This window comes from Rhinoderma darwinii, chromosome 6 (assembly GCF_050947455.1).
Source record: "Rhinoderma darwinii isolate aRhiDar2 chromosome 6, aRhiDar2.hap1, whole genome shotgun sequence".
NCBI lineage: Eukaryota > Metazoa > Chordata > Amphibia > Anura > Rhinodermatidae > Rhinoderma > Rhinoderma darwinii.
Genome location: NC_134692.1, coordinates 133,578,041 through 133,600,494, shown reverse-complemented (window position 1 = coordinate 133,600,494; position 22,454 = coordinate 133,578,041). Strand labels below are relative to the sequence as shown.

The 22,454-nt window shown below is 42.7% G+C and overlaps 1 protein-coding gene across 3 annotated transcripts in view; it reads right to left on the bottom strand.

The window, feature by feature from the left end:
- The window catches only part of LOC142655834 (mitochondrial import inner membrane translocase subunit tim16-B-like), a 110,435-nt gene that overhangs the window by 79,548 nt on the left and 8,433 nt on the right, over window positions 1-22,454 (bottom strand). For all 3 annotated transcript variants that reach the window (XM_075830442.1, XM_075830446.1, XM_075830443.1), the window contains exons 4-8: window positions 21,971-22,045; window positions 20,329-20,399; window positions 14,274-14,451; window positions 10,680-10,756; window positions 6,492-6,542 (exon numbers count right to left, since the gene is read on the bottom strand). In XM_075830442.1, coding sequence (XP_075686557.1) covers window positions 6,492-6,542; window positions 10,680-10,756; window positions 14,274-14,451; window positions 20,329-20,399; window positions 21,971-22,045 — 452 coding nt within the window. The remainder of the gene's footprint in view (window positions 1-6,491; window positions 6,543-10,679; window positions 10,757-14,273; window positions 14,452-20,328; window positions 20,400-21,970; window positions 22,046-22,454) is intronic.

The following is a 22,454-nucleotide window of genomic DNA, read 5'->3' as shown; positions in this document are numbered from 1 at the left end:
TACTGCTCATTCGGCTTTCCCGAGCGATTCTGCCGCTTTGTTTTACCGATCGGTGGGGGTCTCATTGCTCGGACCCTCACCGATCAGAACTTCTGACATGTCAAAAGTTTTGTTTTTTTAACAGTTTGGTTACCCTTTAACACATTAATAAAGGGAATATAAACCCCAAAGAGAGAGAACCACTGCCACACTGGTACAATGGGTATGAATCCAACCAGGGCAATATCTGCGTGGAGTTTGTATGTTCTCCTCATTTTTGCATGAATCACCCGAAACACATTCCGATTAATTTGTTTATAGATTAATAAAAAGATTTCATAGAACGCTCGTTCCCAATAATAGCCCTGTGTAAACAGGCCAACGATCAGCCGATGAACGTTCATTGGCTGATTGCATCGTTTTAAATGCATAAACTTTTATCGATGTCGGCAGCACATCTCCCAGTGTAAACCGGGAGACGCGCTGCCGACACTATTCCACGAGCAATTGGAGTAACGAGCGCTCATCCCCATAATAGCTCCTTGTGAAAGGAGCAAACGAGCGTCGATAAATGAGCTGTCTCGTTGATCGGCGCTCGTTTACACGGCCCACGTTGGTATTGAAATAGCACAGACAGTTGTAAGAAAACGGAACAAACTGTGCAGTGTAATATATATATATATACATACACACACACACACACACACACACACACACACACACACACACACACACACACACACACACAGAGCGCCCTCTGGAGGTTGTATGTATCCATAGTCATTAAATAAATATTTCCCCTTTAAAACAACAATGGATAAGAGTTTAAATAATGTGGTTTCACATCTGCGTTCATAGGAGCAGAGAACAAAAAAATGGGAACGCCGTATCTGTCGCATGACAGGCACAAACGGAACCCATGGACTTTAATGGGTTCCATAGGGTTTTCATGATGGTGTCCGTAGTTTTGCCGGACAAAATAGCATGCTGCACTATTTTTTTCCGGCATTTTTCACCGGATCTACGAGGGAGGCTTTATTAGGTGCAGATGTGAACAAGCCCTGTCAAATAGCCTGTTAATGGCCGCGCATTGTTACAGGTAAAATGGCCCTTTATCTGCAAAATCGTGCGGCCATTAATTAATACACCCTTTATGGCAGCACAATTTTGGAGGTAAAGGGCTGTTTTTCCAGCAACAAACGCATGGCCGTTAACAGACTATTTGTCAGCCGCACCTAACATGGTGCCGGCGTGGTTGTTGTACTCATAGTGGCATGGTCAGTGTCGCTCTGTGTGGCCTTACCCTTACTTTTATTATTTGAAATTGTCAGAATAAATCGGATTGCAAGTGGGAACTTAGCAGAACTGTAGTGTAGGGCAGGCAAGCCTTAGGATAAAGGGTAGGGGCTAAAGTGTAGAGGGGGCGCCACTGGCCCTGATGGCCATGGCATCCAAAGTTTGCATCCTACGCTTGATGCCCAAACCTATGGAAAGGTAACTGTATAGAATGCAGCTGTATGGCACTTTTATTTGTGCACTGTATGGAAGTGAAATTAAAGGGGTTTTCCAGGGACACAAAATGTTTGACCTAATATTCTATGTAACTTTAATGTAACTAAAGTTCCTAATATATAGTCTGTACTAAATCTGAAGACTTTACGTCCTATTCTCCCTACCTCTGGCCTGCCGGAAGTTCTGATTTTCATCTGTCTTTTTTTTTTTTTTTTTCCTCTCGACACCGGCTCCTGCACGAGAGTAAGGCTGGGTGCACACAATCATGTTCGGTCCGTAAAGGACGGAACGTATTTCGGCCGCAAGTCCTGGACCGACCACACAGCAGGAAGCCGGGCTCCTAGCATCATAGTGATGTACGACGCTAGGAGTCCCTGCCTCTCCGTGGAACTACTGTCCCGTACTGAAAACATGATTACAGTACGGGACAGTAGTCCCGCAGCGAGGGAGGGACTCCTAGCGTCGTACATAACTATGATGCTAGGAGCCCGGCTCCCTGCACTGTGTTCGGTCCGGGACTTGCGGCCGAAATACATTCGGTCCTTTACGGACGTAACATGCTCGTGTGAACCCAGCCTTAGAATACACACAGCCATGTCGATACCTCACTGATCTATGTAACGACACAGGGATGTTCTTTAATAATTATTCCGCCCACCTGCTTTATTTGGGGTGCAGTCACAGAATCCTGTGACTGCACCTCAGATATCTAATGTGATCCCCATCATCCCTAAATATATGTACCCCATATATATATATATATATATATATATATATATATATATATATACGTAGCTAGATATAAGATAGTGCTGCTATTGAAGTACAAGCAAAGAACAAACGGAGCGGACATTGGGGAGGCCGTGAACCAATAGGATGCCTCAAAACCTGGGACTTCTGCCATACACCCGGGTTTGAGGCATCCTATTGGTCCACAGTCTCCTCAATGCCCGCCTCTTTGATTACGCCTCAATGCCCGCACCATTTGCCTCTTATTAGTAAAACTCCTCAGTGCTCGTGCGCTGCACGGCCTGAGAAAAAAAAAATTTCCCTGGAAAACTCCTTTAATGCACTATATTGTATGGTCATTTGTACACTGTATGATCGTATTATTTGGGAACTACACGCCAATAGATGCACTATCCAACCCGAGCCCTGCCTTGGTACACGAAGATCGTTCCTCCTATGGTGACCCTAAATGGACATATCTCACTATATTGTGCCATTACCTAATGCTGGTGTGTTCTTACGTGGCAAAGGGGCCACCTCTGGGCCCCTATAGCTATGAAACTGCGCCGAGGCATCAAAGACCCACTATGTACTGTCAATGAGCTCTAACAATACTCCTCTGTAGTATACAAGCTTAACAAGGTGGCTCATAAATGCAGCAAGGTGGCTCATAAGGGCAGCAAGGTGGCTCAGTGGTTAGAACTATTGTCTTGCAGCGTTAGGGTTCAAATCCAACCAAGGGCAACATCTGCATGGGGTTTGTATGTTCCCCCCTTGTTTGCGTGGGTTTCCTCCGGGTACTCTGGTTTCCTCCCACACCCCAAAAACTTACCAATAGGGAATTTAGATTGTGAGCCCCAATGGGGACAGTAAGGTAGGACCTCTGTACAACGCTGCGGAATATGTTGGGGCTATATAAGTAACAGAAATAAATAAACCAATCCATTTCTAGAAGAACCGGGGGCATTCCTAATCAATAATGACACTATCAATTATAGGCACTTACAATTTCCCCACTTTCCGTCGCTACGATCGGCCCACATAAAGTTGGCATACGTCTATCTAGTCAGAGTTCGACAACAACTAAACCCGCGGATGCTGTAAGATGGCAGGTTGGGCTATGTATTTTGCAAACTTGTATTCGGTTCTCTGCTTTTAATTATCACATTAGAACTCAAATTTTTTGCGCTTGGTATTTAATGAGAACTGCTTGTAATTATCATATTAGAAGAAGATTTTTGCACTTGAATGCCTTGGGATCTGTCCTTGAAACTTTGGCCCATTTTCCATGCAGTAATGGATCATTAACAAGAAGAAAATACCCCGGAATTAATGTTTACAGTCAGTAATATAACACATACTTGTGTCCCTAAATTACACTTGTAATCATTGTATACTACAGGGATTTATTTGTTTTTTTCTATAAAGAGGGCTGAAGGTGATATTAGCAGGTGCAGGTTTTATATACAGTATTTACCATAATGCATTATGCTTACAGCTCCCATGCTATGTGATAACGACTATGGGGCCCAACAAGTAAAGGGACCCCTGCTGCCCACCTCTAGAGCTGAGGAGCAGTTAGTGATAACTATGGAAGAGGAGCAATGAAAATGTAATGCAGTTCACTGGGAGACCAAGGAAAGAACATTACTGCATACAATATCTCTGCACTGTGACATCACAGTGTTTATTATCCCTGTACTGTGACATCACTGTGTTTATTATCCCTGTACTGTGACATCACTGTGTCTATTAACCCTGTACTGTGACATCACTGTGTTTATTATCCCTGTACTGTGACATCACTGTTTATTATCCCTGTACTGTGACATCACTGTGTTTATTATCCCTGTACTGTGACATCACAGTGTTTATTATCCCTGTACTGTGACATCACTGTGTTTATTATCCCTGTACTGTGACATCACAGTGTTTATTATCCCTGTACTGTGACATCACTGTTTATTATCCCTGTACTGTGACATCACTGTTTATTATCCCTGTACTGTGACATCACTGTGTTTATTATCCCTGTACTGTGACATCACTGTGTCTATTAACCCTGTACTGTGACATCACTGTGTTTATTATCCCTGTACTGTGACATCACTGTTTATTATCCCTGTACTGTGACATCACTGTGTTTATTATCCCTGTACTGTGACATCACAGTGTTTATTATCCCTGTACTGTGACATCACTGTGTTTATTATCCCTGTACTGTGACATCACAGTGTTTATTATCCCTGTACTGTGACATCACTGTGTTTATTATCCCTGTACTGTGACATCACAGTGTTTATTATCCCTGTACTGTGACATCACTGTGTCTATTAACCCTGTACTGTGACATCACTGTGTTTATTATCCCTGTACTGTGACATCACTGTTTATTATCCCTGTACTGTGACATCACTGTGTTTATTATCCCTGTACTGTGACATCACTGTGTTTATTATCCCTGTACTGTGACATCACTGTGTTTATTATCCCTGTACTGTGACATCACAGTGTTTATTATCCCTGTACTGTGACATCACTGTTTATTATCCCTGTACTGTGACATCACTGTTTATTATCCCTGTACTGTGACATCACTGTGTTTATTATCCCTGTACTGTGACATCACTGTGTTTATTATCCCTGTACTGTGACATCAGTGTTTATTATCCCTGTTCTGTGACATCACTGTGTTTATTATCCCTGTACTGTGACATCACTGTGTTTATTATCCCTGTACTGTGACATCAGTGTTTATTATCCCTGTTCTGTGACATCACTGTGTTTATTATCCCTGTACTGTGACATCACTGTGTTTATTATCCCTGTACTGTGACATCACTGTGTTTATTATCCCTGTACTTGGACATCACAGTGTTTATTATCCCTGTACTGTGACATCACTGTGCTTGTTATGCCTGCATTGACATCACTGTTTATTATCCCTGTACTATGACATCACTGTGTTTACATCCCTGTACTTCGATATCACAGTGTTTATTACCTCTGTACAGTGCCATCACTGATTATTATCCCTGTGCTGTGACATCACTGTTTACTGTGCCTTCACTAATCCCTGTATTTATTATCCCTACACTGATTTCGCTGCTTTTATTATCCCTGCAATGTGACATCATTGTGTTTGTTATCTCTGTACCGTAACATCAGTGTTTTTTTATCCCTTTACTATGACATCACTATGTGTATTATACCTGTATTGTGACATGCCGGTGTGCATTCTGCCTATACATTATAAAAGAAAACACCACATGGCACAGATTGGAGACCAAAATAATAAAGCTTTTCATGCAGACACTCCGATTAATTCCCAATATCCACAGTTTTAAACGTGCCCTGAAAACACATCTATTTAGACCGGCCTATAACATTCCCTAATCTGACTCCTTTCCATGGCCCTCCTTTTAGATTAGTCATCAGAATAAGATTCCCTCACACTCCTTCTCTTCATGTCCGTCATACACGGATACTGGCTGGTGACCGGCTCATGCAGCTTTATGTTACCACCCCATGTGTATAAAAGATGGCCGGACCATTGTACAGAACAAACACTATTACACTTTGTGTCTCCCTTATGTCCTCATAGATTGTAAGCTCTTGCGAGCAGGGTCCTCACTCCCCAGGTTTGAATTGTAAATGAACTTTGTCACTATGTAATGTCTGATATTGTTTGTTTCATGTCCCCTCTAAATTGTAAAGTGCTGCGTAATATGTTGGCGCTATATAAATAAAGATTATTATTATCATGTTCCAAACTCATTATTTGCCACAGCCGACCATAGTAGAATGGAGTCCCATTCCAAATTTTACTAGGGGGCATCATAATTACTTGTTACACTTCTGCTCAGAGCCTTGAAATGCTCCAATTCTACAGCACAATCAGTCTGCAAGCATGGGAGTACATAGACAATAGAGTTAACCTAAAGATATATAGTAACAATAACATTCACAATAGAGATGTACACAGGGTGATCAGATATCAAAGGGCCGAGAATAAAATGGCAGTGATTTACAGAAAGCTCTTAAATGAATGGTTCTTATCTCCGGTTGTGACACGCTGGGTGAATCTTATCTATGTGTGTCGTTTGCTTGTGGGATGTACCAACGTGTAATCACATGTTGACAGATTCCTAGAGCACTCAATGAAGGTACATGCCAGGTATCCAAGGGACTTATCCCATTGCCTCCCCTCCCCCATCAACCTACAGGCTCTTGCTTTGTCCCACCAGCTCCATGAGAATTGAAAGCAATACCTGACTTGCTCCTGTGCTTTTCCGGACGTCAAAAATTCTCAGCCTCTTGTCCTGAAAAAAAAAAAAAAAAAAAAAAAAAAAAAGTTATTAGATATGCAATACTAATATAAAAATACACAATGAAGTGACGTCAATGGGATGTCACAGCTGTTTTGTCCATCTAGATGTCAAGTCAAGCGGCGGCAATTTTTGTAAACAGGAAAGTATGTACATTGTATAAAAAAAAAAACTAAAAAAACAAAAACACACAATTTTCTTCCCAGAAAACATTTCTGAATTTCATACATTTTCTGTGAGTTTTCTTTATAAATTAGACATTTGTCCAATATACCATGTTGATATAGCTGTACACCAATACAAGTTGTAAGCAAGCCGATTCAGTGCACCTAGAGCTCCACCTACAGGACACCATCTGAAAGTACCACGGTAAAATTAAAAATGTGCCTATAGTTTTGGAGAATGGAAAACATTACCAATGTACAATCTACACCACCTCATGCGGAGGATCAAGAACTGGATTTAATTGAAAGGTCGAAATGTCTGAAAAGAAAGTCTTAAAGGGGAAATACAATTAAAATGATCTTCTGATACATTAAAGAATGAAAGGGCTTTACAGTGCGATCAAAACCCTTTTAGAGCTGCAGAGAGATTTATCTGAAAAAATCAGACACTATGGGGCAGATATATCAAAACGGTCTTAGGAGTATTTTGGCGCTGATTTTGACGCATAAACTGCGTTGGAATCCGCGCCACAAAATTTCTGAAATCGTCCCCCATTGATTTCAATGGGAGGCTGAGGCATTATTTCCCCCGGGCGGCTTTTGGACGCTTGCAGGGAAAAAAAAAAAAGCAGCATGTCCTTTCTTGCTGGTTTCTGAGCGGTTTTCGTAGCGTTTTTGGCCCACGGTCCTTGCATTAGCTTCAAGGGCCGCAGGATAATAAAAACACTGAAAAAACACGGAAAAATACGTGCAGGCAGTTCAAAATCTGCCTCAAAATTCCTGAAAGAATTCTGAAGCAGATTTTTTCTGCCTGCATAAAACTCTGTGTGAACACGGCTTTAGGCTATGTTCACACGGCGGATTTTGCTTGGCGGGTCCTGCCACAAACGAATTATTCCTGCCGTCAGCAGGAAGATTCCTACTCCCATTCACTTCAATGGGAAGTTTGGTCAGAATCCGTCCGAAGATCGGGCAGAACGTTTCTTTTGTCTGCCAGTTGAAAAAAAAAATCCGCTAGCGGGAAACACCGTCCGCCTCCCATTGAAACGAATGACTGCAGTGGAATCCGTTGCAAAAATTCCTGTGTTTACATACCCTAACAGCAAAATGGTCCTTGTTGTCAATAGCAACCAGAGATCTGCTTTCATTTCATAAGCTGCTCTAGAAAAATGAAAGCTGTGCGTAGCTGTAGCGGAAACTGCGGCAAAAAACTGCCGAAATCGCCTTCCATTCATTTCAATGGGAGGCGGAGGCGTTTTTTTCCCACGAGCGGTAAAAAAACGCTTGCGGGAAAAAGAAGCGACATGCCCTATCTTCGGGCATTTCCATCTCTGACCTCCCTCCCATTGACATCAATGGGAGGCAGAGAAAGCGGTTTTCGCAGAGTTTTTTTGTCCGCGGCGCTCAACAGCCACGGCCGAAAAACACCACGAAAAACGCGGCAAAGAGTGCAGGCGGGTCAAAATCTGATCAGCCATAACATTAAAGGGGTTTTCCCATCAGAGACATTTATGACGTATGCACCTCTGGGACCCGCACCTATCTCTAGAACGAGGCCCCTAAACTCTGTTCTAGCTTTTTCTGTTCCCTCTGCCTCCCTGGCTACACGGTTTCTGTAACATCCATAGTAGTGAAGAGTAGTTACGGAAGCAGCGCAGCATGCATTCCGTAACTACCGTTCAGTTCTATGGGACTTATGGAAACAGCGCAGCTCAGCGTGATTCACGGTTTCCTAATTCATGGTCAGAATTCACCTGCTTCTGCCGGAACACAGAGCAGCAGAACGGGGTTTAGGGGGGCCCCATTCTAGAGATAGGTGCGGGTCCCAAAAGGTGGGACTCACATCTATCTGAGATTTAGGACACATCCTGTGGATATGTCATAAAGGTCTGTCACGGGAAAACCTCTTTAAAACCATCTGCCTACTATTGTGTAGTCGCCATCGTGCCACCAAAACAGCTCTTATCCATTGACATGGACTCCACAAGATCTCTGAAGGTTCCTGTGGTATCTGGCACCAAAACGTTAGCAGCGGATCCTATAAGTTGTGAGGTGCGGCCTCCATGGATAGGACTTATTTTTGCAGCACATTCCACAGGTACTCAATTGGATTGAGATCTGGGGAATTCGGAGACTGGTCAACACCTTGCACTCTTTGTCATGTTCCTCAAACCATTCCTGAACAATGTTGCGGTGTGGCAAGCAGAGGGCACTGCCATTAGGAAATACCGTTACCATGAAGGTACGTGCTTGGTCTGCAGCAATATGTAGGTAGGTGGTACATGTTACATCCACATGAATGCCAGTCCTAAAGTTTCCCAGCAGGAAATTGCCCAGAGCATCACACTGCCTCCGCCGGCTTGTCTTCTTCCCATAGTGCATCCTGGTGCCACCTCTTCACTAGGTAAGCGACGCACACACAGCCGGCCATTCACATGATGTAAAAGAACACGTGACTCAGACCAGTTCTGATGTTCACGTGCCCATCGTAGAGGCTTTCGGCGGTGGACAGGGGGGTCAGCATGGGGACTCTGATGGCTCTGCAGCTACGCAGCCCCAAACACCGCAAGCTGCGATGCTCTGCGTGTTCGGTCACCTTTCTATTATTGCCAGCAGTAACTTTTTCCGCAACTTGTTCTACAGTAAATCTTCTTTAGGATCGGACCAGACTGACTAGCCTTCACTCCCCACACGTATCAATGAGCATTGGGCGCCCATGACCCTGTTGCCGATTTACCGGTTGTTCTCCCATGGACCGCTTTTGCTAGGTACTAACTACTGTATAACGGGAACGCCCCACAGACCTGTTGTTTTGGAGATGCTCTGACCCAGTAGTCTCGCCATCACAATTTGGCCCTTGTCACAGTCGCTCAGATCCTTACACTTGCCCATTTTTCCTGCTTCCAATGCATCAACTTCAAGAACTGACTGTTCACTTCCTACCGAATATATTTCACCTCTTGACAGGCGCCATTGTAACCAGATCATCAATGTCATTCACTTCACCTGTCAGTGGTTATAATGTTATGGCTGAACAGTGTAGATGTCTATGCAGAGGAATTAGGCCGGGTTCCCACATAGCGTAAACGCTGCAGAATTTCCGCAATGGAATTCTGAGCGGAAATTACGCAGCATTTACAGTAGCAGCAAAGTGGATGAAATTTTGAAAATCTCATGCCCGTTTAATTCCGCAGCATGTCAATTTATGCTGCGTTTTAGTTAATTTTCCAGGTTTTCCCCCATTGAATTCAATGGGGATGCAAATCTAGCAATAGAAAGTCAAGTATTGCCACTTTTGCGACATATTCGCAGCGATTACGATGCAATCATCGAAACTACGAAAAACAAAACAAAATAAATCCTCCTTCTTGCAGTCCGGCCTCCTGGGATGACCTTGCATCCCATGTGACCGCTACAGCCATTCACAGGCTGCAGCGGTCACATGGCCTGCAACGTTATCGTAGGAGGCCGGACTACACGCAGAGATGAGGGGAGGGTGTAAGAGTCAACGTTTTTTGTTTTTTTCAAGCGCTGCTTTCGGCAGCGGAAATTCCGTCCGAAAAACCGCACCACAATATGGTGGGATTTTTCGGACGGAATGTACTGCGGGCTCCAGGTCTGCGCAGTTGTTTTTACGCAGCTTATCCGACCCTTAGATGTCGGTTTGAGAAAAACTTTGCTTCAACCACTAAAGATATATTAAGAATTTAATCAGCACATAATTTTGTACCTAAAATGTTAAAAGGTGGAGATTTACTTTAAGACGGCCGTACATGCATTGATAGTAATTATCCTACTGATAATCATTGTCGTTATGGTAAGGAAACATTTGTTTATTTCCTATGTGGGGAATACAAGTTTTAGGATTTTAACAAAATTTCGTCCCAAACAATCATTTGGATATTTAAAATGTAACAAAGGAAACGATTTGCAGACAAAAGTAATTAAAGCGCCTAAGGGAACTCACCTTAGAAGACGTCCCAATCAGGACACCATCCTGACTCCAGCATATACTCTGTACTTGGTCCTTATGATCATCCAAAGCTGCATAGAGAAGAAAGAGAAGTTAGATTCCTGTTGACTAGTCTAGACTGCACATAAAATGGTTAAAAAGCATCAAAAAGTTGTGTACCAATGTACAATACTAACAGAATCACATCTGCTTTAGTATTTAACCTTTGAACTGCCATGACAAATTTTAACACTTGACATAAAATCTAAAAATTATATATAAAAAAAAATAATAAAGTAATAAAATATTATACCCCAATACACATATATTTTATGAAAGAATACTCCTGGCACATTGTCAATTTGCCACTCAGCACTTTACACTCATGGTGCCTTCTTGCAATTTTGCATCAAAGTGTAATGTTGTGTAATAAAAAAAAAAAAAAAAAAAAAAAAAAAAAATTCATAAAAAGTCATGACTCTAGACTCAAGTCGATGAGGGATCTGTGAAGGGTCCCGCACGGATGCAAATCAGCCTTGAAAAAAATGGCAGTTTTTCATGGCCAATTTGACACACGTTCATGTGAATAAGACCTCTCAGAACATGGCGACACAAAACTATTTTTTTCTACAAATAGTTTCTCCTTTGTGGTAAAACATTAAAAAAAAAAAAACTACATAAATCCGGTATCGCCATAATCATATTGACCCCCGTAATAAAGTTAACATTTAGTTCTTACCGTACCGTAAATGCCATAAAAACTTAATACCATTTCACGACACAAAGAATTTTTCTCGTTTCCGAGTACATTATATGGCACAATAAATGGTGCCATGAAAAACTACAACTCCTCCCAACAGTAACAAGCCCTTATACCTCTATGTAGATGAAAAATAAAAAAAAAAAGTTGGAAGGAGGGGAGGAGAAAATTTTTTACTTTTCATTGTGTTCCGACAGCAAATGAGTTGCGAGCTTTAATAGGACACCAAGATCTAAGCTCTAGTCCTTATATTCTAGTTGCAGACGTTTAAAGTCATGGCATATCACATACGTCTTTGGCGATAAAAGGATTAAAGAGGCTCTGTCACCAGATTTTGCAACCCCTATCTCCTATTGCAGCAGATCGGCGCTGCAATGTAGATAAGAGTAACGTTTTTTTGTTTTTTTTTTAAAACTAGCATTTTTGGCCAAGTTATGACCATTTTTATATTTATGCAAATGAGGCTTTCTAAAGTACAACTGGACATGTATTATGTGTGTTACATCGGGGCGTTTTTACTTCTTTTACTAGCTGGGCGTTGTGTATAGAAGTATCATCCACTTCTCTTCAGAACGCCCAGCTTCTGCCAGTGCAGACACAGCGTGTTCTCGAGAGATCACGCTGTGACGTCACTTCCTGCCCCAGGTCCTGCATCGTGTCGGACGAGCGAGGACACATCGGCACCAGAGGCTACAGTTGATTCTGCAGCAGCATCAGCGTTTGCAGGTAAGTAGCTACATCGACTTACCTGCAAACGCCGATGCTGCTGCAGAATCAACTGTAGCCTCTGGTGCCGATGTGTCCTCGCTCGTCCGACACGATGCAGGACCTGGGGCAGGAAGTGAGTGACGTCACAGCGTGATCTCTCGAGAACACGCTGTGTGTCTGCACTGCCAGAAGCTGGGCGTTGTGAAGAGAAGTGGATGATACTTCTCGTCAGAACGCCCAGCTAGTAAAAGAAGTAAAAACGCCCAGATGTAACACACACAATACACGCCCAGTTGTACTTTAACTTTAAACACGCCCACTTGTACTTCAGAAAGCCTCATTTGCATAAATATAAAAATGGTCATAACTTGGGCAAAAATGCTCGTTTTAAAAAAACAAAAACCGTTACTCTTATCTACATTGCAGCGCCGATCTGCTGCAATAGGAGATAGGGGTTGCAAAATCTGGTGACAGAGCCTCTTTAAGAGGTTTTCCACTTAGAAAAAAAAAAGGGGGCCTTGAGTGGGCCGACCTTAGTGGTGCGCTACGGTTGAACAGGATATATAAACGGTTTCCATTGGCCCTGATAGAATTCCCCACTTGGTACCCAAACTTACGTAAAGCCAGACGCAAAGGATGCAGCTTCATTCCCCAGTTTCCATTGAACAATGCGATTTTGGGGTTTTGAGTGCCAACTCCTGGGTTATAGATTTATTACTCTATACTTAACATAGATCAACAATAGTTTATTCCCATCTGTTCCTACAAAGAGGAGCTTTCAATGTAGCTTCTCAACCACAGAAAAATAAACGTACATACTTCTACCAGATTCAGAAGAATTCAGTTAGCAGACCAGTATGTTTTAGGAATGTGGGAAGAAACATGAGCGCCTAAAGAAACCACGCACATTCTAGGATAAAAAATAAATATTAGATTCCAAGTGAAATCAAACCCCAAGCAGCTACACGAAATACTGTGGTCTTATAAATACCTTCTATACTTTAAACATGCTTGGGGAAGGAACCAGTTTCCCCGAGACGGCCAAGTGTAAAGGAGTTTTATAAGATTAGAAAAAAAATTTTTTTTAAATGCCCCCAAATACAGCGTGAAATTGGTCTATGGACTGTGTCTAGTTTTGCCGCTGAGCCCCATTCAAGTGACGAGAAAATAGCATAACATGCCACACACGGTTTCCATCAAAAGACTTCCATGCACAATCCTCCCCTCCTCTTTTGTCCTAGGTTTAGAGGAGTAACAAGGGATATAAGACCCCCAGTATCAGTAATAGGCCCCCCATAGATCAGACATTTATGTCATATCCTAAATATACAGAAAACAGACGTTTGCCTGGTTTCCGGTTTTCAGATTTTCTTTTGCATTATGTGGGACTAAAAATGATCAGCAGCGTAGTCCCTGCAGTATGTGAGTGCACTGCTAAGGCTTCGTTCATAGACCGAGGTTTCCGTCGGAATAGAGCCCTGACTGACACAAGTCGACTAAAGTATTGATTCCGTCAAAACGACGGAACCCTTGCACAACGGAGACAAACGGAAACCATTGGGACCGGATCCGTCACCACTGAAATCAATGGTTTCCGTTTGTGTCAGTCAAGGTTCTATTCTGACGGAAACATCTTTGATGATGATGGTACGACTCTGTCACGTGACTCCATGTACAAGCAGTAGCGGTAGTACAGCGCGGTCGGTCACGTGACGTAGAGTCGTATGGTCCTCAAAGCAGGCTGTGCAACTAGACTTCCAGCCCCCCGGCAGGGCCTGATGAAGACGCTGTTCCAGCATTGAAACGCGTGGCTATTTGTTTCCTCCAATAAACCTTGGTACTTGAAACTGCGTTCCTACCGAATCACGGGTTTGCATATAACATGTGTGTAGCAGCGCCTCCTGAAGACTCCACTTTTCCTCTCACCTATACCACGGCAGCGCTATAGAAATCAATGAAAATCTCAATCAGCAAGACGGGGGACCGTAGTGTAGATTAGCGAGTGTACTCACATACTGCATGGATAATAATTTTTGGTCCCCACACCCCTTTAAATATACTTGGTCGGTTACCTGTTCAATTAATATAAATGTGAAAACTTTAGTACAGTATAAACCTTCATTACCTTTATCTGCTCTTACCTGCCAGCGCAGCGCCCCCGGACAGATCCCAGACTTGTACACATTTGCCAGCTGCAGAGACGAGCAGGGAATCAGCTGAGGGGTGGAACTGTAAAGCTTTCACGAGACCACCTTTCACTGTCAAAGTCTTTGTAGGGTCGGCCACATCGTCAGTCTCTGACACACGCCACAATTTCACCTACGAAAAATGATATAGGAACAATATTTACACTGATCAGAACCTTCTCTACCCTCCTACGAGAGGAATTAGAAAAAAAACAAAAAACAGAAGTAGTATAACAACCAATCAGAATCCCGTGTATTTTTGCTCAAATCAACATGTTTTGTTTTTAAATAAAGCTATATTATATAAAGGTTGTTCAATTCCTCATAGTTTTTTACATCACTGCTTGCTGTCAATAAACACACTCTTGTTTACATCAAGAAGCTGAAACCCTGTCACGATAATAAGCTCCTCACACAGATGCGTGTCCCGTTACAATAGATCAGAGATCTCGCTTGCAACAAGCTCCACAGCTGTGTGAGCAGCACATTATCAGGAGTGTCTCTATTTACTGACAGCAAGCAGAGAACAATGTAGATTAGAAAGTTACAAAACTTTTTATTATAGAAAGAATAAGCTGTATCTACATAAAACTGGAAACTCCATTTAAAGAGGACCTGAGAGGGCTCATCTTCTACTGTACCTGAGGGCAGCAAGTGACAGATAAGGAACTGCTGAGAAGAGTTGGGGTGTCTATTATTACAAAGAGTGTTGTAGAATTAAATATATATTTATGTCCTAACTGGATTTTGATCTGGAGATTGCCCTCTGGATCAGATTTAGGACCGGCAGGGTGATACTCCAGAAGAAGGTCGTGGAAAAAAAAATTAGTGGCCTTTTCAAGTGGTGTAGCTTATATAAAAGGGAATGGCTAAATATATTCAGACCCCTCTATATTAATATCAGACCTCAGGACAGACCCCCTTTATCAATATCAGACTCCAGGACAGACCCCTATATGAATATCAGACCCATGACCACCTAAATATATTCAGAACACCTATATGAATTACAAACCTCAAATTAAACCCCTATACATTAGTATCAGACCCCAGATCAATCCCCCTAAATATATTCATACCCCCTATATCAATATCAGACCCCAGAATAGACCTTCTAAATTCAGACACCAGACCCTCTAAATATATTCAGACCCCCTTTATTAAATTTACACACCAGATCAGGAAAAAAACAAAACAAAAACTAATAATAATATTCAGACCCCGGACAAGACTGTATACTTGCCCTCCTCGCTCCCAGCTCTTATTCAGCTGCGGGGCTGCTTCACGTGGTCCTAATGGCGTCCAGATACCGGACGTTGTAAGTACCAATGCACACTACGTCCGGACGCTGGACAGCATCAGGAATCAGGGCAGCCCTTTACAAAGCTGAACAGGAGCCGGGAGAATAAGTATACAGGCCGAATTTTGTTTTTTTTTTTTGCAGTGTCTGAGCCCGTTTTTAATCCCCCTCACCCTCGGGAATCGCGTGAAAACTACACATCACCGGGTGATGGGGAGACTAAAAAAAAGGGTGACTTGACATGACCGGCCTATTTTAAACCTTAAAGGGAATGTGTCGCAAATTAAACCTTTTTTTTTAAGTGTCGTTACTTATTTCTATTATATTTTTTAAGTTATTTGCTGTATTTTTTTTTTTTTTTTCCGTATGGTGGAAAGTATTACAAATTAAATTATAATTTGACATGTTTTCCAATGTTGGCCACCAGGGGGAGCACTTCCCAGAATTACAGCAAGGTGAATAAGGCAAAGCAACCTGACTCACAGCTGCCGTAAATGTGGGAGGGAACCTCACCCCCCCCCTCTCACAAGCCAGGTAAAGGTGTCTTTAAATTGCTAAGCAGTGTCAGGCAGCCATATTGGGTGTGATTCTGCAGCTGGAAGAAGTTATAGGACACACCAAAAGGCTAAGTGTATGTTCACACGCTTACTAAACAAAGGGAAAACCGCTCCTGATTTTCAGCCATTTTTTAATCAAACTCGCGTTTTTTAACGGCCGTTTTTGGAGATGTTTTTGTAAAAAAATCAATGAAAAACGGCTCCAAAAACGTCCCAAGAAGTGATATGCACTTCATTTTGGTCGGGCGTCTTTTTACGTGCCGTTTTTGGAAAACTACAACGTAAAAAACGCCCTGTCGGAACAGAACGCCGTATTTCCCATTGAAACCAATGGGCAGATGCTTGTAGGCGTTCTGCTTCCGATTTTTCAGCTGAAAACATTGTGTGTGAACATACACCTAGGGTATGTGCACACGCTAACTGCATTAACGTCTGAAATGACAGAGCTGTTTTCAGGAGAAAACAGCTCCGTCATTTCAGACGTAATTGCTCATACTCGCGTTTTGCGAGGCGTCAATTACGGCCGTAATTTGGAGCGGTTCTTCATTGAATTCAATGAAAAACGGCTCAAATTACGTCCCAAGAAGTGTCCTGCACTTCTTTGCCGAGGCTGTTATTTTACGCGCTGTCTTTTGACAGCGACGCGTAAAAGCACAGTACGTCTGCAAACCCATTCAAATGAATGGGCAGATGTTTGCCGACGTATTGGAGCCGTATTTTCAGGCGTAAATCGAGGCGTAAAACGCCTCGTTTACGCCTGAAAATAGGTCGTGTGAACCCAGCCTTAGAATGATGAAAGTGAAGTGAATGACTTTTCAGTTGACCGGTTCACACGCCGTGTATTTGACATATTTTTTTTTTTGCACATTTTACATGCAAAAAAACCACAAAAAACGCTTGATTACACTTGATTTTGCGTGTTTGGGGGATTTGTGTGTGTGGGGGGGGGGGTTCTCGCCGCTGATTCTTCAAAACAGCTGATAAGCGGCTATGAAGTATCAGCGGCGCACGTGCACACTCCACTCTGCCACACACACACACACGGGAAAAGTCTTAAAGGGGTCGTCCAGGAAAACATGGCGCCGCACCTGTCCTCAGGTCGTGTGTGGTATTACAGCTCTGTCCTATTCACTTCAATGGAGGTGAACTGCAATACCAAACAAAACTTGAGGACAGGTGCGGCGCTGTGTCTCCAATCCGGACACCCCTTCTGTCCTGAGAAGACCCGACGGGGGAGGCGGGTGTCAGAGCCACCCACCGCCATCACCGCAGACAGAACCACAACTATGGCATGAGGGCAGGGCTTGTCCTGAGTGCACTGTCTCTTATTATGGACAGAGTTATAGTCACATGAACCCCGTCTGATGAACCGGTAACCTAGGTCCGATCACATGACAGAGGGGGTCACCAAAAACCCTGTGCACCCTCAGCCCGTCCATCCAGCCCTTTCCTGGTTATATCTGCGTCTGGGAAAGCTGGGTGACCACCATTACCCCTCATACTGGAGTGTTTAGGGATGTGACTAATGAACCTCTCACACTCCAGTAGGAGGGGTAATGGTGGTCACCTAGCTTTCCCAGACCCCTGAACGATAAATCTCTCTAGTTGTGCTGAGACTGTTTGGGAATGTGACTAATGAACCTCTCAGTCTCAGCACAACTGGAGAGATTTATCATTCAGGGGTCTGGGAAAGCTGGGTGACCACCATTACTCCTCCTAGTGGAGTGTGTTTGGGGATGTAACTAATGAACCTCTCACACTCCAGTAGGAGGGGTAATGGTGGTCACCCAGCTTTCCCAGACCCCTGAACGATAAATCTCTCTAATTGTGCGGAGACTGAGAGGTTCATTAGTCACATCCCCAAACAGTCTCAGCACAACTAGAGAGATTTACCGTTCAGGGCTTTCCCAGTACAGTTTCATCGTGTGTCCTTCACACAAGGGAGGGAGGGGGGGCCCGTCGGGGGTCACGAGAGCGGGGGTCTGTGAGGTAGAGAGTGGGACATGCAGAGACACACATCTTACCTGCAGTGCAGCTGGTCTTCAAGATGGCGCCTGCTCTCTCCCTGCAAACAGCTGCTCTGCGTCTGCGCAGGACAGAGCCATAAAGCAAAGTCAATGGAACGGCTCCCGTTCATTGACTCCTATGCACTGTAGCTGCCGTATTCCATCTCTGTATGTGTCGTTAATCGACACATACAGAGATGAAAAACAAAATGGCAGCCCCCATAGTGAAGTAAAAGTTAGAAAAAAGAAAAAAGTAAAAAACAAACACACACATAAATAAAAGATTTTATAATAAAACACTAAATGCAAATTGATATCAAAATTTTTTTTTTCGTGACACATTTCCTTTAATGACCAGGCTATTTATGTTTTTCCATCATCGCATTCCAAGAGCTATAACTCTTTTATTTTTGCGTCGACATAGCTGTATAAGGTCTCATTTTTTGCGGGACAAGTTGTATTTAGCACAATTTTGGGGTACATATAATTTATTGATTAACTTTTATTAACTTTTTTTTTGGGAGGGGAGGGGGGGGGGGATAGAAAAAAACCCAGAAAATTTGCCACACTTTTTTGCGTCCTAAATCTACGCCGTGTATCGTGTGGTATAATCGACACAATAACTTTGTTTGGCGGGTTGTTACGATTGCAACGATAGCAAATTTGTATAGATTTTTTATGTTTTACTACTTTTACACAGTAAAAACGCTTTTTTCAAAATTATTTGTTTTTGCGTCTACATATTTGAAGAGCCGTAACGTTTTTATTGTTCCGCCGATGCGGTTGTGTGAGGGCTTTTTTTTTGCGGGACGACTTGTAGTTTTTATTGGTACCATTTTGGAGTAGATGCGACTTTTCGATCACTTTTTAATCACATTTTTTTAAGGCAGGATTCACAGAAAACAGCAATTTTTCCATTGTTTTTTATTTTATTTTTTACAGCGTTCACCGTGCGGGTTAAATAATGTAATAGATTTATAGTCGGGGTCGTTACGGAAGCGGCGATACCAAATATGTGTAACTTTTTTACTATATTTAATTCTTTTTAATAATAAAGCTGTTTGTAAGGGAAAAAAAGGGTTCTTCATTATTTTTTTTTCCACTTTTTTTTTTTATTGTTAACATTATTAAACTTTTTTTTTTTTACCTTTTCACTACTCCCACTAGGGGACTTTACTATGCGATCAGCCGATCGCTTTTATAATACACTGCAATACTTTTGTATTGCAGTGTATTACTGCCTGTCCGTTTAAAACGGACAGCCATCTGCTAGGCCATGCCTCTGGCAGGCATTCACTACAGGGAGACCTGGGGGCCTTTATTAGGCCCCCGGCTGCCACAGAAGACACAGACACTCGGCGATCTTAGCGCTGGGTGTTGGTGGGAGAGGGAGCTATTGAGCGCCGCATCTGAGGGGTTAAATGGGCGAGATCGATACGGATATCGATCTCACCGTTAGAACAGGGATGCCCCCAGCCCTCAGCTACCTGCTCTGTTTATTTATCCTGATGCAGCGCCGTGAAAAAGGCGTATGTATCAGCATAAAGCCCATTAGTTGCTGCCGTGAAAGTGCATATTGGCGATCACTAACGGGTTAAGGCCCTGTTCACATGGCAGATTTTGCGTGGTGGGTCCCGCCGCAAAATCCGCCGTGGAAGTATTCCTCCTCCCATAGACTTCCATGGGCGGTATGTGGTGGAATCCGCCTAAAGATCGAGCCGGATGCTTCTTTTTCCCCGCTAGCTGAAAAGATCAGCTAGCGGGAATAAGAAGCGTCCGACTCCCATTGAAATAAATGGGAAGCAGGATTTTGCAGCGGATTGTGCCGCAAAAATTCCCCAGTGTGAACAGGCCTTAAAGGTGTTGTCGCAGATTCCAAATAAGCGGTCTGCTTTTTTTTTTCAGAAACAGGGAAAATCCCGTCCACGGGCTGTGTCTGGTATTACATCTCAGTCCCACTCACGTGAGGCTTCTTAGTTAAAACTGGAAAGTCCCTTTAAATATCAAGACAACCTCTAAATGATACCATTCTAGAAGACAAAAATCAAATGAGAATACACATTACAGGCTCCGCATTAGTATGGACATGCCAGCTAACCAAAACTATAAGCACACGTATAAAGCCTAACCACTATGTTACCACTCACAGACTGGTCAGCAGATCCAGTGGCCAAGAGACTGTCATCAAATGGGGAAAAAGCAAAATCGGTCACTGTGTCTGCGGGAGAGAAAGAAAAAAGGGAGATGGTGATTGGCCTCATTTATCAAAACTGTCTAAGAGAAAAAACTGGCCTTGTTTCCCATAGAAACCAATCAGAGCTCAGCTTTTATTTTTTAAACAGCTCTGGAAAAATGAAAGCTGCATTGTGATTGGTTGTTATAGGCAACAGGGCTGGTTTTGCTAAATGAGGCCTATTAAGCATAAAAATACGTAGCTACTTAATAATTTTATAAATAATATACTGTATATAGACGGTATAATATATATATATATATATATATATATATATATATATATACACATACACACACACACATACGGTAAGCACTTCCGATCAGAGTGCTCTCTCCTTTGTCTCATGGATCTTCATTAGTTTTGCTATTTTATATGTGTATTGCTTTCTGTGAAATATAACTTTTTTAATAATATAATAATCTAAAGAGAGATGGGGGATTATGTGAATTTGGCGCAATTACTGACCTTTATAAAACCCTCCAGAATGAGAACGACTGGTTTGACATGGAGCAGGCTACAATTTTATTTTTTTTGTAGAATATGTCGCAGTCGCTTTATAAATTTGGAGCACGTAGTACATTACACCACATCCTCAAGCTGAAAAGTGTGTGCTACAAGCAAAACATGGCAGCCAGAGGCTTTATAAACAAGGCTAAAATTTTTTTTGTATTTTCAACTCCAAATCTAGTCCTAAAAACTGTCTGCATTTAAATGTCGTCGTTCCCCCCCATTGTATCTATGGCAACAAAATGCACAGATATGATTCACACAACTTGTGTGAGGCACTGTACACACTGGGAGAGGAGTTTCAGCATTTGTGCCACTGCTTAGCAAACAGTGTAACAAAAAATATCTGAAAACTAATGAATAACATTATTTATTATCAATAATTATTATTCTTAATATTGTGTCAATTATTTATGTGAATCCCCCCTCCCCCCACAGTGAGGAGGGGCTTGACTAGTGTGGCAGTCAAGCATGCGCCCTCCCGCTCCATTCAATGTCTATGTGACAGACGGAAACAGCCGAGGGCTGGACTCGACTGTTTCTGTCAGTCCCATAGACTTTGACTAGAGTGACTTCGCACAGGATCGTCCGTTGCTCGGTTCAAAGTTCTCCTCACTACAGTCCTGCAGTAAGGAACAATGGGGGGCTTGGAACCCCCGTTCTATGGATCGGTTGGGGTCCCAGCAGTGGGGCTCCCAGCGATCAGACACTTTTCAGATATCTTTTGTTTATTTTGAAAATACCCTTTAATACGACATCTACAGACATTAAAAAAAAAAATTTTTTTTTAAAATGTCTGGACCCCTGGTCAATCAGGGTCATGGACCCCTGGTCAATCAGGGTCATGGACCCCTTACCTCATTGGGAGCTGTATAAATCTGTATGCAGTAGCTCCCCCTAGTGGTGACAGTAATTTACCTCTAAAATGGTAAGTAGGGGAGCTCTGACCCCTAGAACATATATGGTGCAGTTTGGATGTGGGCCCTCCTAATGTTGTGGACCATGTCATTGCCAGAACTATCAGTTCACCCCTCTATACCACACACCTGAGTGACAATGCAGCCGGGAAAACGTCCTCTTCTCTCCTTGTCCCACTTGTAGGGAGGTAATCCCCAACACCCCTAAAAATAAAATCACACATGGGATTGAACTAGTCATGCGCAAAAAGAATGACAACAAATTGGGTCTGAACCCAAATATATGAATTAAAATTAAGCAAAGAAGTTTAGATCAAAAACACATTCTGGTTTCAGTGAAATTTTGAAAGATCAGCATCACACTGGTCCATTCAATGATGGGACTACTGACATTTTTCCATTATGTCAGACATGATATAACAGTCAGCGAGGTCTGGCAGCTGAGACATCGAGGACCAACAGATCCCATCACTGAGATTCGAGGACAGGTGAACGCACATGGAAGGTCAACCCCCCCACTAACTTCAGTGCCAGGACAGATACGTTTTGGTCATAAAGCGGTTCCCAGTTGATGGACTCCTTCCGATGTGACTCTTATGACATTTCTGACTGC